Source organism: Phaethon lepturus, unplaced genomic scaffold, assembly GCF_000687285.1.
Source record: "Phaethon lepturus isolate BGI_N335 unplaced genomic scaffold, ASM68728v1 scaffold4185, whole genome shotgun sequence".
Classification (NCBI taxonomy): domain Eukaryota; kingdom Metazoa; phylum Chordata; class Aves; order Phaethontiformes; family Phaethontidae; genus Phaethon; species Phaethon lepturus.
In genome coordinates this window covers 26,884-42,038 of record NW_010541027.1, presented here as the reverse complement: position 1 = coordinate 42,038, position 15,155 = coordinate 26,884, and the positions used below count along the sequence as shown (strand labels likewise).

Below are 15,155 nucleotides of genomic sequence, written 5' to 3'. Positions count from 1 at the left end.
CGCCGCAGGGCCGCGTTCGCAGGGCACCCTGCGGCCCCCACGCCGCCAATTCTTCTCCCTCGCCTCGGTCCCCCGCCCCCAGACAATGCAGCGAGGCAAGCCAAAAAAGCCGCAGAGCATAAAAGCAGTTAGTTGCGTTTTCTATCGCAGAAACAGGTATTTTGCTTCGGTACACCCAGAAGTACTGGCGAAGGAGAGTACGTTCCTTTCGCTACAAGTTCAGCCAATCTGTGCTAACCACAGAATGGTTCTTACGCCGGAACGCTAAAAGCACATTCATCCAAGGTCTATGTGCTTCGAAAGAAGCAAAAGTAAAAGTAAATCCACACTAACGCAAAGGTTTTTATTAAAGACTTTGCAAAAACTAACTGTTCTCCAAACACTACCACCCTACTCGCTTGTAGTGAGGTGTCAGAGCACGCTCCGAGTTTGGAGGAAACGTTGACTAGATACGTTGTCCCAGAAGTGTATTTTCTTAACAAGTATGAAATGAGCATTGGTATCTAATTCTGAATTACACTAATTATGATGTTATGCAATGGTGCTTTCTCTGTATCTTTTAAAAGTCAATTTATAAAGCTATTACTGTAGAGATGTTTCAAGAGAAAACCATACACTTGCTGTTCCTGGCTTCCAAAAGGTATAAGGAACCATTTAAAAAGCACCAAAAACCACAACGATGTTATGTTCTTGATAAAAATAAATTAAAAAAGCTTCTTCCGGTCTGTTTATCTGCGTAAAGTACGATACTGCTTCTAAAGTGAGCCACTGCTAAGTTGAGTAAGGGGAGAGCAGCCTACACGTTACAACAAATCCTTATGATAAAGCCTTCCCAGACTGCTGTTAATATCTTGTGCAGTGCTCCGAACATGACATACTTCATGCTTCGCTAAATTCATGCTTTCGCAGCAGCTCCTTCATTTTGGTTGACCATAATCCTATAAATCTTTCCCCTGAGCACACATGCTGACCTTCAGGCTACGAAAACTAACACTCTTGGATATCCAGGTCAGCACTTCCAGTAATACTCTCCTACAGAAAAAGCAAGTGAAATTGGGCTTGAATGTCTTGCTGTTGTCAAAATTCATGACTGTACATACACACGCACATTTAATTATACATACACACAAATATATGTACCTCCATATACTTCTACATATCAGTCTCTCTACATATAAAAATTTGGCTTACATTGTATTTGCTGCATCTATGATAGTCAATTGAACTGTACTAATTTAAGGTTTCAGGCAGGCAAAAAACCAAGGAGGAACAAAGGCATTAGAGATGGGAAAACAATTAAGCTCCTTAAGTCCACCTTCAAAGAGCAAGAGGGAGTGAGTTTGACATACCTACACAAACTATTTTTAGCCATGGATACAATTACACAGGGCTAAGTCCAGCCAAAGGACAAAACCAGGGACCATACGCAGCCTTCTACATTCCACATCACCTTCGTGTCCTACAACAGTCAAGCGCAGTATGAGAGATGTTGGAAAGTCCTGTACTTTGGTGCAAAAAATTAATGGGGAGCAAGCGTGAGGGTTTTTGTTGCCTTTTTTTTCTGTTAAATAGATTAACACATTACTGTTTTGATGACCAAGCATTGCAGACATTTGGAACCCCTTCTCCTCTCATTGGTGAGGTCACTGTGAGAATTTTGCCACGCTGTTAAAATGTGTTTTTCCCTTGAGCTATTGAACATTCTGTCTTAAAATCTTCTACACATCATTTCCAATCCAAAAACTACAAAGAATTATTTGAGGTAACAAAGATGAAATAGGAAAATGAATGCACTGCTGCTTGGTGAACTGGAATGTACTATGTCAATTCATACTATTTCATACCATGAATTAGCTGCAAATAAAAAGGTAATTATGTGGATGAAGCTTGTTAGTACTAGTTTTAGGAATAGCTTGATTATAGATTGTTAGCAAGGCCTTACTACTTCCAAAGGCATACAGAAGCACAAGTGGAAGGGAAGATTCATACAGGGAGATCATACAGTAGAAGCAAGAACACTGGATACAAGATCTTTTATTCTTAAACTGTAATTAGTAAATGCAACACACACTACCAACCCTCCCACCCCCCTGCAAAAAAACCACCCAAAAATCCCACAAATTTCAGTCTGCCTCTAAATTCCACATAATCCCTAAAAACTGTGAGGTAAAGTATCATCAGCAGTCTTTAAAGAGAGCTCCATTAGTAATACTGGAAACTTTGAAATAATAAATGCTATTATTAAACACTATAGTTTCTCCTGGTTATGAGGTAAAAAAAAGAAATACCAAACAAGCAGACACATGGGAAAACATGATACAATGCTGAAGAGTCAATATGTTTTTTGTAGAGAGAAATCACTCCTCAGAAGTCTCTCAAGCTTTTCAAAGAACCATCAAGTTTGTGTTTAAAAATCGCCTAACCAATGCAAACACTTAAGATTTTTAAAAACATTTAACAATGTCCCTCATACAAAGGCTCTGAAAACTACTAAGCTGACAAAAGATAAGGAGGAAAGTCCTCCTGAGGATTCATAACTTAATAAAGGATGGGGTGCAGGGGGAAAGGAGTGGAAACAAAAAGTTTTCACAGTGGAGTGAAATGACTACCGTGTTCCTTAAGGTTTTGCAGAGACATGTCCTTACAAGGAGCCGGGAGGTGACAATCTTTGCAGTCTAGACTGGAACATGACTGCAAAGCATCACAGATGGATCTCATGATTCTGAGCAAGAAAGCAGCAGATGAAATCTAATATTAGTAAGGCATGCGGGAAAAGAAACAGCCGTTGCTATAACTATAGAAAGATAAGCTCTAAATAGGCTATTTACACTCATGAAAGACTTTGGAGTCATTATAGATGGTTTCCTGAAAACTACATCCTAAACAGCTGTCGAATGATAAGAATCATTAGGACAGTAATGGAAAACTGAGATGTCATTTTATGATTTATATAGCTCTTGTGCATTTATACCTGGAATACAGTCCTGATCTCCCCATTTCCAAAAGGACAAAAAGAAGATTAAAAAGGTGCCAAGCCATGGAACCACTTCCTTATTAGAAAACACTATACTGACACAAATTCTTCAGGAACTTATCAACTCCCATCATCTCACAGGTAGCATGGAGAAAATGAGCCGAGAATGAATGAATATTCACAGTATGACTAGTAGGTCGGCTGCACGCACTGAAACACTCATCTAACATTTAAAAAAACATACAGAAATAAATCCCTAAGCAGTAGATTTCCAAGTAGCATGTAAATGTGTAACTCACTGTCACGTGAAGTTACAAAGGCCAAAAAGTAAAAACAGATTAAAAAATTAAATTCCTAAGGAATGGTGCATGTATTTTATTAAATACCATGGTCCATATGCAACCTTTGTTGAAGAATGTATTTAGACTACCCACAGCTGAAAGCTAGGAAGCATCGTTCTACATTATTGTTTCCTGTATGTTGCCTTAGTAGATGCTACTACACGCATTCAAAAACAGGTCATGCGCTAGACAGACTTGAAGAACTGACAAACTGATATGAAATGCTAGTCTGAAAAGCTTACAGAGACAGAGACGTCCTCTCTCTCGCATCATATGGACAAGATATTTGCTGGAATAGAGAGCAGAATAAGAAAAAGTTCAGTGAATGGGAGAAGTTTCCCACTGTGGAAATTCCAGGTAACAGTACAAGTCATAATTTTGTTCAAATAAAGCAACATTTAGTATTACTAGTAAGGAAAACAGTATCTCATCAGTTTCTCCCACAGCTACTTCGCTGCCTTCGAGGAAAACTGTATCTTTTTAAGATAGCAGAGACAGCATATAGCAATCTTACCAGAGAAGCGTGAGCCGAGAAGTCCCAAAGTCTCTTCAGGTTCTTATTTCTCTAAATTCTTTACCTCAAATTCTCTCTATATTCTATTTATATTCTTCAGATCTATAAATATTTTGGGAGATTATGAAGGAATACTAAAAATTATTATCTAATACTACTGAGAAAATACACTAAAACATTACTAGAGTATGACTTAAAATTACTTACTAGATAATTTCTCCTAAGTATGGCTGAAGTCTGTCATATTTAGAGAACATACATGGAAAAGTAACGTTTTCTGAGGGAGAAATTCCTTTTGCAATCTACTACTGAAACTGTGTTTCAGCTACATCTGAAGAACAGAATAAATATCTAGAAGTACATTAAGCACTGTATGCTTCAGAATTAAAATCTGCATTTGCTAAACAAAATAAAGATCTGCGTCAGTTGATTGGGGGGACAAAGACTCTCCGTTTTCATATGTTTGACAATATCCCAGGGAAATGAGTCACACAATCAGTTGAATTACTTTATTCACTCAGCATGTTACTTCTGAAGCGAAGCAAGGATTTCGCAGTCTTTAAAATAAAAATGCTGCTCAACACACATTACCAGAAAGTTGTGTCATCTCTACCCACCTGCTGAATGCTGTGACCAACAGTTTAAAAATTACGTTGTCTGTTCTTTGACAGGCAAAAGCAGCATTTCCACAGGGAGGAAATATGTGCAATTAAAATAATACCTATATCTCAAGAATCCAGAAGAGTGACACAGCGGAGCATGCATTTAATCTCAATTTAGTCCAAGCACTCCCTATGACAGAAAGCATGACTGATGAGAATTTATTATTCTATGTTGGCAGCATGCAGCGTTCTGTGGCTCAGTTAAAAAAATGAAAAGCACATCTCTAAAATCTAGCATCTTCCTTTCTAAGGTGAGCTCTTAGTAGACTCTCCAGAGGTACAAACTATGCATCCAGGGCAAAAATCACCTAAAATATTCTGAACATAATTACAGATTCATTTTATTTAAAGCATCTTGTGGGAGCTGGAGACAAAGATACAACAGTCATTGAACAGCATACCCGGACAGACATCCACCAATGTATTAATATTGGACTTTTCATGAGCCTATAAATTTACTTTTCTGACCCATTTTCATTTTATTAAAGAAAATCTATTCCAAGAAAAATTACAATTACAATCTTCTAATACCGAAGTATTTGGGTGAGTTCAAACAAGCACCACACAGTTGCTTTGATTAACAGCATGGCAAATCCCAGCAGGCAAGGCCCCGACAGCGGAAACTGGAACAGCGAGACACTAGGACTGATGGTCTGCTACTGCTGCCCTTGAGACTGGGAATGAGGCAAAACCCAAGCTCCTGTGGCCAGTGGCTGCTGGCTGTTAGCTGTGGCTCTCCAGTTGTGGGCAGTTTATCAGTGCAACCCTCAGACTGGCAAACATTATTTACTGTTAATGACTCGCACATCCTCTTTATAAAAAAAGCAATCTTTTAAATTCCCCTTATCTACCCCAATAGGTAATTTTACGCCTTTTTCAATTTAGATACATTGGCAATTTGGAGAAATCTTCCTATTGCAAACAGAAGTCTATCCTGTGAAATCCAATTTTGTGGTATGTTTAAGTGAAAACTCAACTCACCGAAATAGCTAGAATCCCTGCAGGAACTTAAAAGTTTTAAAACCAAGAATTTAACTCACTAAAAACAACAGCTGGAATCTTTAAAGAGAAACTGCATGCACCTGCACACATGCATGCCCCACTACTGACTGAGCTATCAGATCAGGTATGTTACCTTTCAATTTTATTTCTCTTCCCAATTTTAAACTGATTAAGCTAATTCTAATCAACATGAAATAAAGGTTACATGCAAGGCACAATTTCACTTCCTAGCCTAATGCTATCATTAATTGCACACTCTTAAAACTTCACTTCATGCTGCATTGGTTTTAGTAGATCAGTGTCTAACTGGCATCAGTTAACTCCGTTAACTGACTGGATTTACATTTGCTGTTATGAATTAATCAGTACTTCTTATCCACATGAAATGCATTCAGCTGAGAAACAGATTAAACTGTGTTGAAAGTAACTTTCAAGGACACGTTATCTGACTACAATACACTAGAATGTGCAAAAACAGTTCACAAAAAGTGTCCCAAGATTGGTGTCACTGTTGTCTGACTGGGTAACACATGCTAAATTACTCACGCAAGTCACATATCTCTGAGCACAAATTATGTCCAAAATACCTTTTCTAAGGAAGCAAAAAAGTGTATAACAATAAAACCTTAGTAGATAAAGTAAGTTACTGAACATCAGAGTTTTGCACATGCTCCACTTCAGCAAAGTTGAGAGGGACCAAACACTCTTCTCTCCAGCTTGCGGGTCTAAAATTCATGTTAATAAAAATGCATGTTAGAGATTGAGTTCATAATACTTTGCATATACCTGCTACCTTAAAAGATTTCAGAATGGCGATCCTATTCATTGCTTAGTGAGTGCACTGTGTTCACACTGTCAAACAGCTGTGCACATTTATAAACTCTAACACTGAAAAATGTGGACAATTGTTGGGGCCCAGGAGTCTCACTCAGAGAAGTACTGCATCACAAAAATAGTGGAAAAGCAGTTTATGAATTGAAAGATTAGTAAGTCACAGAGTTGGTCCCAACATAGGCAAGGCACAGACCTCAAAGACTGAATATTACAGAAAAACTGCTTTGGATTTGCTTCCAACAAGAGATGTGCTTGCAACACAGCAACAATAACAAAAATTGATACGAAGGCTAAGGTAAGCTGGACAATTAAACGAAACACCATAGAAAGAAAAAGCGAGGCCATTTTTTGTAAACTGTTATCTACAAAGAAACTGCACAATACTAACTGCACAACAACAGACTTTGCAGATCTTTTATTTGCAAAACATACTTGGACACAACAGCCAGCTTTACTCTAAATCCCTCTGCTTTGCTATATGGGCGGCATCAGATGCAAAACAAAGAAATACAACAGTCACCCTGTACTAAAAAGTCTTAATCAGCATCCTAAGCCAACTTGTTTGTGCAGCTGGAACTTACTGGTAAATGCAGAGCTTGGAAAACAAGCTCTCGTGAAGAAGCACAGAGCTAAAGCAAAGAATTAATAGCCACAACAAAAGATGTTGCAAAGTAATCCAATTTATTACTCTCACAGCTACACTGAAAACATGTAAAGGAAAAGTATTTTCCGTTGGAAAGCAGACACTTAAAGCCAATATTAAAACTGCAAAACAAAGTAGAATGTCATCACTTTAAAAAGGAAGAGAAACACACTGCAAACAGTTAAAAGTATGAGGAGACTTTCAGAATAGGTAACCATCTTCCATTTGTGATATGAACGGGAACAAGATCATATTAAATAGTGACATAAGTTTTAGTTCTTTTCCAGCTCGTTGCAGGATTTCGTCAGCCTGTGAACTACTACAGAGATGAACTAGTTTCTTCTTCCACAGTTATAATAAAGCACATCATTTGTGATTAGAGTGTTTGCATAATTATGCAGAAGAAAAACATTCCATGCTTTCCATAATTTCCAAGTAATTTAGGACAACCTACCTCACAGCCATGACTATGTCAACTAGAGTCAGCTGTCTTGGTTATTCAGATCACAGAATTAGTGTTAGAATTGAAGAGTTGCTTTAATATGCAAAGTTTTCACTGTAACAGTGCTTGAAACAGGGCTGCATTTTAATTACATCATAAATATATGACACATAATTTCAACCAAGTTACTATTCACAGCTAGAAATATTCCTGAAATAAGAGAACCTTTAAGTAGACAAATTTGTGCCTTACCTTGTGAAAGGCACTGATTTGCCAGAGCAACCTGTCCGGAGTGTAGATACAGATTAAGACGTGTGAAGATACTGCTCAAAGATGGAATTGTAATGAAGCAGAAGGCAACACAAGCCTAAAGCAAATAAAAAAAAAAAAAAAGAAACTGAAGAAAATTCCTAACTCAGAGTTATAGCAATCATTACTGATTTTATACACAAGTAGGAATCAAAAATCTGTAAATCAGTTTTGTGAAAGACTTTCAATAAAAAGCAAGTATTATGTGAAGTCGAAAACCAGCAACTTCAAATTTCTCATTATTTTTTCAAGAATTATAACAATATTTATTATTAATTATTGTTGTTATTATTACATTAGCTCAAACCTTGCTCTATGACTCAAGCTCAAAGAGTTCCTCTCTCCTCAGGTAACCAGCTTACAGGTCACAACCAAAATCTAACTAGAAGAGACTACTGGTCCTCAGGGAAAATCCATCTGTCAAACCGGTCAAAGCAGGGGCATTGTGTGTATTTGGGAGGAGGCAGATCTAGCTGCAGCTTTAGGCCTACTGGAGGAACCCAAACACCTAGCTGGAGTGAGCAGCTCCCAGGCTTGCAGAAGTTGGCCGGGGTGACCCCAGCTATCCTTTGTCCAGGACACTGTGCACAGGTGCCGTGAACAAAAACCCATTAACTAACGGCAGCATATGCAAACACCTTCACAACACATGAAGATGAAGACATCTTAGTTGCTATGTTTCAGGTGAGAAGTGGGGAACAGAAGCAACTTGCATAGCCTGTGCACAGTTCAAAGCTCGTTTGACCATATCTTTATAGACCCAGAGGCACTAAAGCCGAAAGCAGCACTTTACTTGAAATTCAAATACTGATTTTAGCATATTAACACTGATATTGTGACACAGAAGTTTAAAAACATTCTTCTCCCTTTATCTCCCATTCTCTCTGGGATTGAGTTACTTCAAAATCAAGTATTTTATTTCAAATATAATTCTAGAAAGCTCAGCTTTTCAAATTCACACAGACACCTCTCCAACAAACCTTCCTTTAGAGAGGAAGTCGATCTTCTTGCTCTTTTTTAACACAAAGCTGCCATTACATGCTTTGGGTCATTTTTTTTTCTTAAATGCCAGCATTTGGCCTTAGAGAGTAAAGATCACAGAATCACTGAGGTTGGAAAAGACCTTCAAGATCATCAAGTCTAATTGTCAACCTGACACCACCAACCCCACTAAACCATGTCCCAAAGTGCCACATCCACATGTTTGTTGAATGCCTCCAGTGATGGTGACTCCACCACCTCCCTGGGCAGCCTGTTCCAGTGTTTGACCACTCTCTCTGTAAAGAAATTTTTCCTAATATCCAATCTAAACCTCCCCTGGTGCAACTTGAGGCCGTTTCCTCTCGTTCTATCACTAGTTCCTTGGGAGAAGAGACCAACACCCACCTCACCACAACCCCCTCTGAGGTAGTTGTGGAGAGCGATGAGATTTCCCCTCAGTCTCCTCCAGACTAAACAACCCCAGTTCCCAAAGATCAATGGTAAAAAGAGAAAATGAGACTACAAACAGTTTCAAAAAATACTAACATACCACTTTTGCAAATACTATAAACTTTGGTGGCAGCAGATCCCATTCTCTGCTTAGAAGGCAGGCTCAAAGTTTATTAGTGTTAGACCTACCCTGACAAACGCAGCAGTCTTTCTGGAATGATTTCCTTTCATCACCTTTCTTGTTTCCATTGCTAGTTGGTTCACAGACTACACATAAAAACCAAATCATTAAGAAAAATGCACAGATTTATTAGGTCAGAGGCAAATAACAAACTGCCTGTTTTACTGCATGCATTTAGGGAACAGAAACTGTTAAAAGGGACCCCAGTATGGTATACCCTCACTGTACTGTTTAGTTTTTACTTGGAGAATTTTAGTGACTGTTCCTTAAAGCAAATATGATTCTGAAGGTTTGTGAAGGTAGACTTGTTGATACATTCAAGGCTTTAAATCATCCCTTGCTTCCCAGCTATAGTGCTGGATAGTCATCATCTCCTTCCTGGCATAAAAATCATGATTTCTAGCTAATGCACTTATTAAAAAAAACAAAAACAATATAATAAAAGGATTTAAGAGAAGATATAATGTTGCAAAGGAATCAGATGCAGCTAATGCTCACCTGACATGTGACTCAACACAGAAGAGATTAACCTCCCCAATCACAGCAGGACCCTGCCTATATCTGCAGCCAGACACAGCCTAATCTCTCCTAGATGGAGGATTATAGAAGAGAGAACCCAAATTCTGAATGCAGAAAACTGCCATTTCTTTGAGACATGAAATCCCTTGCAAGATAGCCAGTTTTCTTTGTTGCAATATCATGTATACCTGTCAATCAAGAACTTCAGAGAGGCTGGGGTGCTAAAATGAGAGATGAGAGAGAAGCCTACTTTAAAAACACCTGATAAAAAGGCTTCACACTTATTTTGACATAGGCCAATAATGTGGGCAGGGAATGGGAGAACTGCAAATACACCCCCCCTTATTAAGATAACGTAGATAAACTGTAGCTTACATGAATCAACTGGACTAGAACAGGCTCCAGATTGCAAAACATTGACCTGGCCTCAACATAGAAACTCAGCTGTTGTTCAAAGTCACGGCCAAACGAAACCTATAAAAGACAAACCGCCCCCCCTAGATTTTAACATTGTAGACCATTAACTTTGAGATGCATGCAGATAAACCACAGGTATTCCAAAGTCAAAATCCCGAGATATTGGTAAGAAAAAGCCCCACCATTAACAAAATAGCACCTGGAGATTCTCTGTCCTTTTAACGGTCTGTTTTCCAACGCTTAACCTTCAGGGAAACTTGAAAGTTTTGCTGGGTTTTTTTTGTCCCTACTCCACATGATCTTCTACTTTACAGATCAAGTATTTATCAAGAAAACAAAATTTAAATCCTAGACTTGTGAAGTGTTTTCAAAACTAGCAGAACTCTTTATTCTCTACAGAACAGGGATAAAGGCTTGGTATAGTATGAACTTAAAAAAAAAAAAAAAAAAAAGAAAAAACCAGAAAAATAGAAATCGATCACTGAATCCATATTCAGATTCCTGTAATATCTAGGTGCGAAAAGGCCTCCAAGAGAAATTAGCATCTTGCTAACTAGATATACCAGTAAGAAAAGCAGGTTTCCCTTGGGTTTGGTTAATAAATATATGCATATAGAGTATGGCAAGAGCCTGCAACCTTGCATGCTGGCAGGAAAGAAAAGTCGTCAAAACCAACCCTTGTTTGAGAACACCCTACTTCCAACCCTCCAGATTTCAAACAAACAAATGCTGTCAGCTGGAGTGTCTCAGCTGTCAATTAAAAGCCTAGCTAGAGAAAGAGTCTCCAGGCAGTCTACATCTAAGTATTCAAATGGAATTTTTTTCTAATAGAAGTAAAGGTTGCCTTAGTTATTAGTTCTCAAGCCACATGCAAAAGAAGTTTTTATAGAATTACAAAAAAAAAATTACATTTAATCCATACAGTGGAAGAACAAAGGAACCACACCAGAAAACAAAGTATTGCTTTTTATATTACAGACAACTGTCTTTGCCTTTCCTCTATTCATGCAACTCCTAGTCACAAGAAATCTTCTCTAAAAATATACATTTTTCCACTGAAAAGCCTGACTGTAAGGATGATTGTTACAACTGCCTTTCCCTCCACATCTTAATGTGTGCTGGTTTAAAATTTGTAACTAGACATTTTGCTGCTATGGGATTTTTTTCCCCCTAAACCAAGACTATAAAGTCAAATTCAGTATTATTCAATGTGGGAAATCCTCCTAAGGAAATTATACAATATTATACTGCATATAAAGCTTAATAAAGCAAAATTATATTAAAAACATATTAAATAGCGAATCATTATAGCTGAAGAGAAAGCAACCATCTACAGATAAATTCATAGAATTGCAAAGAACAAAGAAGGACAAACAGAGACAAAGCCTGTCAGCTCTATGTGAAAGAAAAGTCAAGCATTGAGAGTATCTGGTTAGAGAATAAAAAAAGCTTGAGAACATTTCCCTAAAACAACCTGACATCTCAAACACAACAGACAAGAACAAAAGGTTTTACTGGGGTAAGAGAGAAGGAAGTGTTAAAAACTAATTTCAAGACAAAAGAACTGGAGTTTTTGTGGTACTACTAATTTGATGATACAAATTATCTTCCTTGGAAATTAAAATAAACAGAGATAAGAATAACATACAAGTTATATTTATTTTGTGTTTTTTAAAGCTGGTATTGGTTCCAGTTAGAGCTGGGTAGTGGAACTTCTTTCACACAAATCAGTGACCTCTCCGATGCTATCATAGGCAAGACTTTAATTGCTGTTTAACTTTTAAATACTTACCACATTTCCCATGAGATTTAAAAAACTTGCAGAACATATAATTAAATAAACCGCACATGCACTTTAAACTCTCATATTGCACCACATGAGCTTCAACGCTGTACAACATTTCTTTTGACACAATCACACTTATTTCACTAAAATATACCAGTTGGGGTTTTCAACAGTCTTAAGCAGGTCAGACACACAGTCTCTGACTCAGCTACACAGGCACCTGTTTCTCATGGGGATCTAATGAAAATCCAAGCTCCAAGGTACACCCCAGCAGTTGTACACAATTGTCACTCACCATTTTTATGAATCCATTTATCAAAGCTGCTAACATTCTTTTCTCATCCTCAAGTGTTAGTGCACTAAAAGAGAAAATTTACATGGTAAATTTTTGAATATTGCTTATATTATTTATCTGTAAAGGTTGAAATGATACATACTAATTTATATAACGTTATGTCCATATAAAATATTTATTGCACTCTAAGACCACTAAATTCATAACTTTAGCTATAAAGCAATAACACTAATTTTAATATGAATATCACCAAGTCAATCATGCACCAAACTAAATTCCAAATTAAAAAAAAACCAACATAAAAATACTAAGAGTGTCTTTAGATTTTACAGAAACTCAGGACTGGCATGAGGAGAAGGAAGCTAAGCTAACGTTCTTTACCGCAGCAAGCGAATAGCTTCAGTCTTGTGTTACAACATGAGAACTTGAGTAGGAACTGATTATAAAAACCTGAAGAAATTAGTAAATCTATTTTTAGAATAAAGGTATCCTATTTAAGGGGAAAAGCTTTAAAAATACACTACAACTAGCATTATGTAATAGTTAATGTATTTATTTTAGAAACAACATTCGTTTACTGTTTTGTTTGCTTTTTTTGGCTAGGTGTTTTTTGGTTTTTTTACTAACCCTGACACAGAATTTAAAAAAATAATTAACACCACCTTGTTACAGTGCTGCCTTTTTGATGTTTTAGTAAGAACTGAACTAAGTTGATACGTAAAAAGAGGTTTTTTTTTTTTTTTAAGATTATCACAGACACCTATTCTTCAGCAAGAGTCTAAATCTAATTTGAAACAAATTTACATCACACAAAAATCCATTAAGTTAAATCTGTTTCAGTGAAAATGGATGAACAAAAAGTTAAATTGCAATTAACTAATCCTGTTTAATCCTTTTACTATTATATACTTGTCTGCAGCTTTGACCTTTAGTATATCAGTTACCAATTTGCCAGCTCAGACACCAGATGGGACAAGAACAATAGTTTTCCTATATAAATTCAGTAAAGGAGGAAAGAAAATCTCAGCATGATTAGCTCATTAGTGCATTGCCAATCAAGAGAGTCAACCAATGGGCTCTGAAAGGCTCAGAAGACTTGTAATGAGATCTCCGGGTCAGTTATAGGTTTCCAGTTCAATTCTGAATCAGACCCCCACCAGTCTAAAGGCTGTTATCCTCCAACAGCTGTTACGGGGGTCAGCGAGCCCTACACAATGGGTCTGGAGTTTCCTGAACTAGGATGTAAAAATAGATGCAGGAGTTACTTTAAGATAGTTAGACTGTATAATGATCTGCCAGTAAGAGATGATACAATAGAACTGAGCTAACGAGCCACACCATCTTACTTCAGCTAAAAAAAATGCTGGCATAAGCCACTTTAAGGATCCCAGTAAACTATCAAAATTGTTTTGGCAAAACATCAGAGCAAGTACCAAATATGGATCACCATATACTGCTTAATTTTTTTTAATAAGCTGTTTTAGCTTCAATGTATTGTTCCATTTAAAGGTTGAAGTGGGTTTTAGTGCAACATACAGCCAAATAAGGTGCTCTATCCCAAAATAAAGCACTCTAGCTGGTATAAATTGGAATTACATGCCAAATCTGACTTCTTTATTGGCAATAAATCTTGCATTCATGGCGTATCAAGACTGAGAAAGTTACAAGTTCCTTTACAGCATCTGCCATACTACGAGGTTCCGGGCTCAGAGTGCCAAAAGAAACTGTGCCCTTACAATTATCCTCAACCCACACCAGAAGAAAAAAAGGAGATTTTTACTCTTAAGATCTAAAAGTTGCAAGCGTTGTGATTCTGGCCTTATTTTCAATCACAGAGATTTCTGTGTGATTTTTGCAAGTCACCTACAAACCATAACTGTTTTCCATATTGCACAACTGAATGTGATGGAAGCTTCATTTACAAGTATCTGGCCAGTACTCTAAGACACTCTACAAAAACGGAAAGAAAATTGTCATTGTCCAAGTTGGGCACACAAACCCCCTTTTTTCCTGTTCATAAATCAGTTTAAAACAAACATTAACAGAAATTACAGGTAGACTGTCAAGTCAGAACTGCTGAGAACCTGGCACATCAGAAGGCGTTGGCACAGAAAAGAAAAAATGTCCTGACCGATACACAACGGCTATTCAAACAGTGAGGGTGCAACAGGGCACACAGGATCCCTAACAACCTCAGCACTCAAAGTCAAAGGGAAAAAAAGAAGAGGAGGATTCAGGGGAAAGACACAGATTGTTCAAGAGCTGCTCCTCTGTTCTAGCTTCCCCTAATCAAGTTCCTAGAGATCTTCCAGGTGTCCATTTGAAGACTTCACACCCCTTTGTAACAGCTGAAAGAAATGGCCCATAAAAAGGTATAATTGAGTATGACAATCTGTGCTTTAATGACTACATATTCACTTAAAACTCAAAAATAGTTTTATTATTCACTATACCTCAAAGATTACATATTTTTAATATTTTTAAAAGGTTGGATCGTTTAGTGTCTCGGCTTCACTAGAAAACTCTACAAAACCACTACTACTTTCCGTTCAAAATTCTGCTTCAGTATGAAAATAAAGTAGCAATTAAAGAGGAAATGATACATGCTGCTACTTCACCGCACAGCTCTTCCCTCACCACTAACTGGATTAATGTCTTAATCCACCATGAAACAAACAGCCTCAGAAATGTCAAACTGTACACCAAGCCGCCAAACTTTGCATAAATGATAGTTATAAGTAAAGTTAATCTTACTTCACAGAATCATGCATCGTCTTGCAGATATGCAGAAGAGCATTGAGTATA

At 37.4% G+C, this 15,155-nt stretch overlaps 1 protein-coding gene across 1 annotated transcript in view; it reads right to left on the bottom strand.

Moving 5' to 3' along the window:
- Positions 1 to 7,664: 7,664 nt before the first annotated feature.
- Positions 7,665 to 15,155, bottom strand: part of LOC104621175 (chromosome unknown open reading frame, human C16orf62) — a gene marked incomplete at its 3' end in the record, with an annotated part of 31,214 nt that continues 23,723 nt past the window's right edge. The window contains exons 21-25 of the mRNA XM_010287594.1: positions 15,105 to 15,155; positions 12,351 to 12,414; positions 10,228 to 10,326; positions 9,342 to 9,419; positions 7,665 to 7,779 (exon numbers count right to left, since the gene is read on the bottom strand). The exon at positions 15,105 to 15,155 is cut by the window's right edge and continues 33 nt beyond it. Of these exons, the coding sequence (XP_010285896.1) occupies positions 7,665 to 7,779; positions 9,342 to 9,419; positions 10,228 to 10,326; positions 12,351 to 12,414; positions 15,105 to 15,155 (407 nt within the window). The remainder of the gene's footprint in view (positions 7,780 to 9,341; positions 9,420 to 10,227; positions 10,327 to 12,350; positions 12,415 to 15,104) is intronic.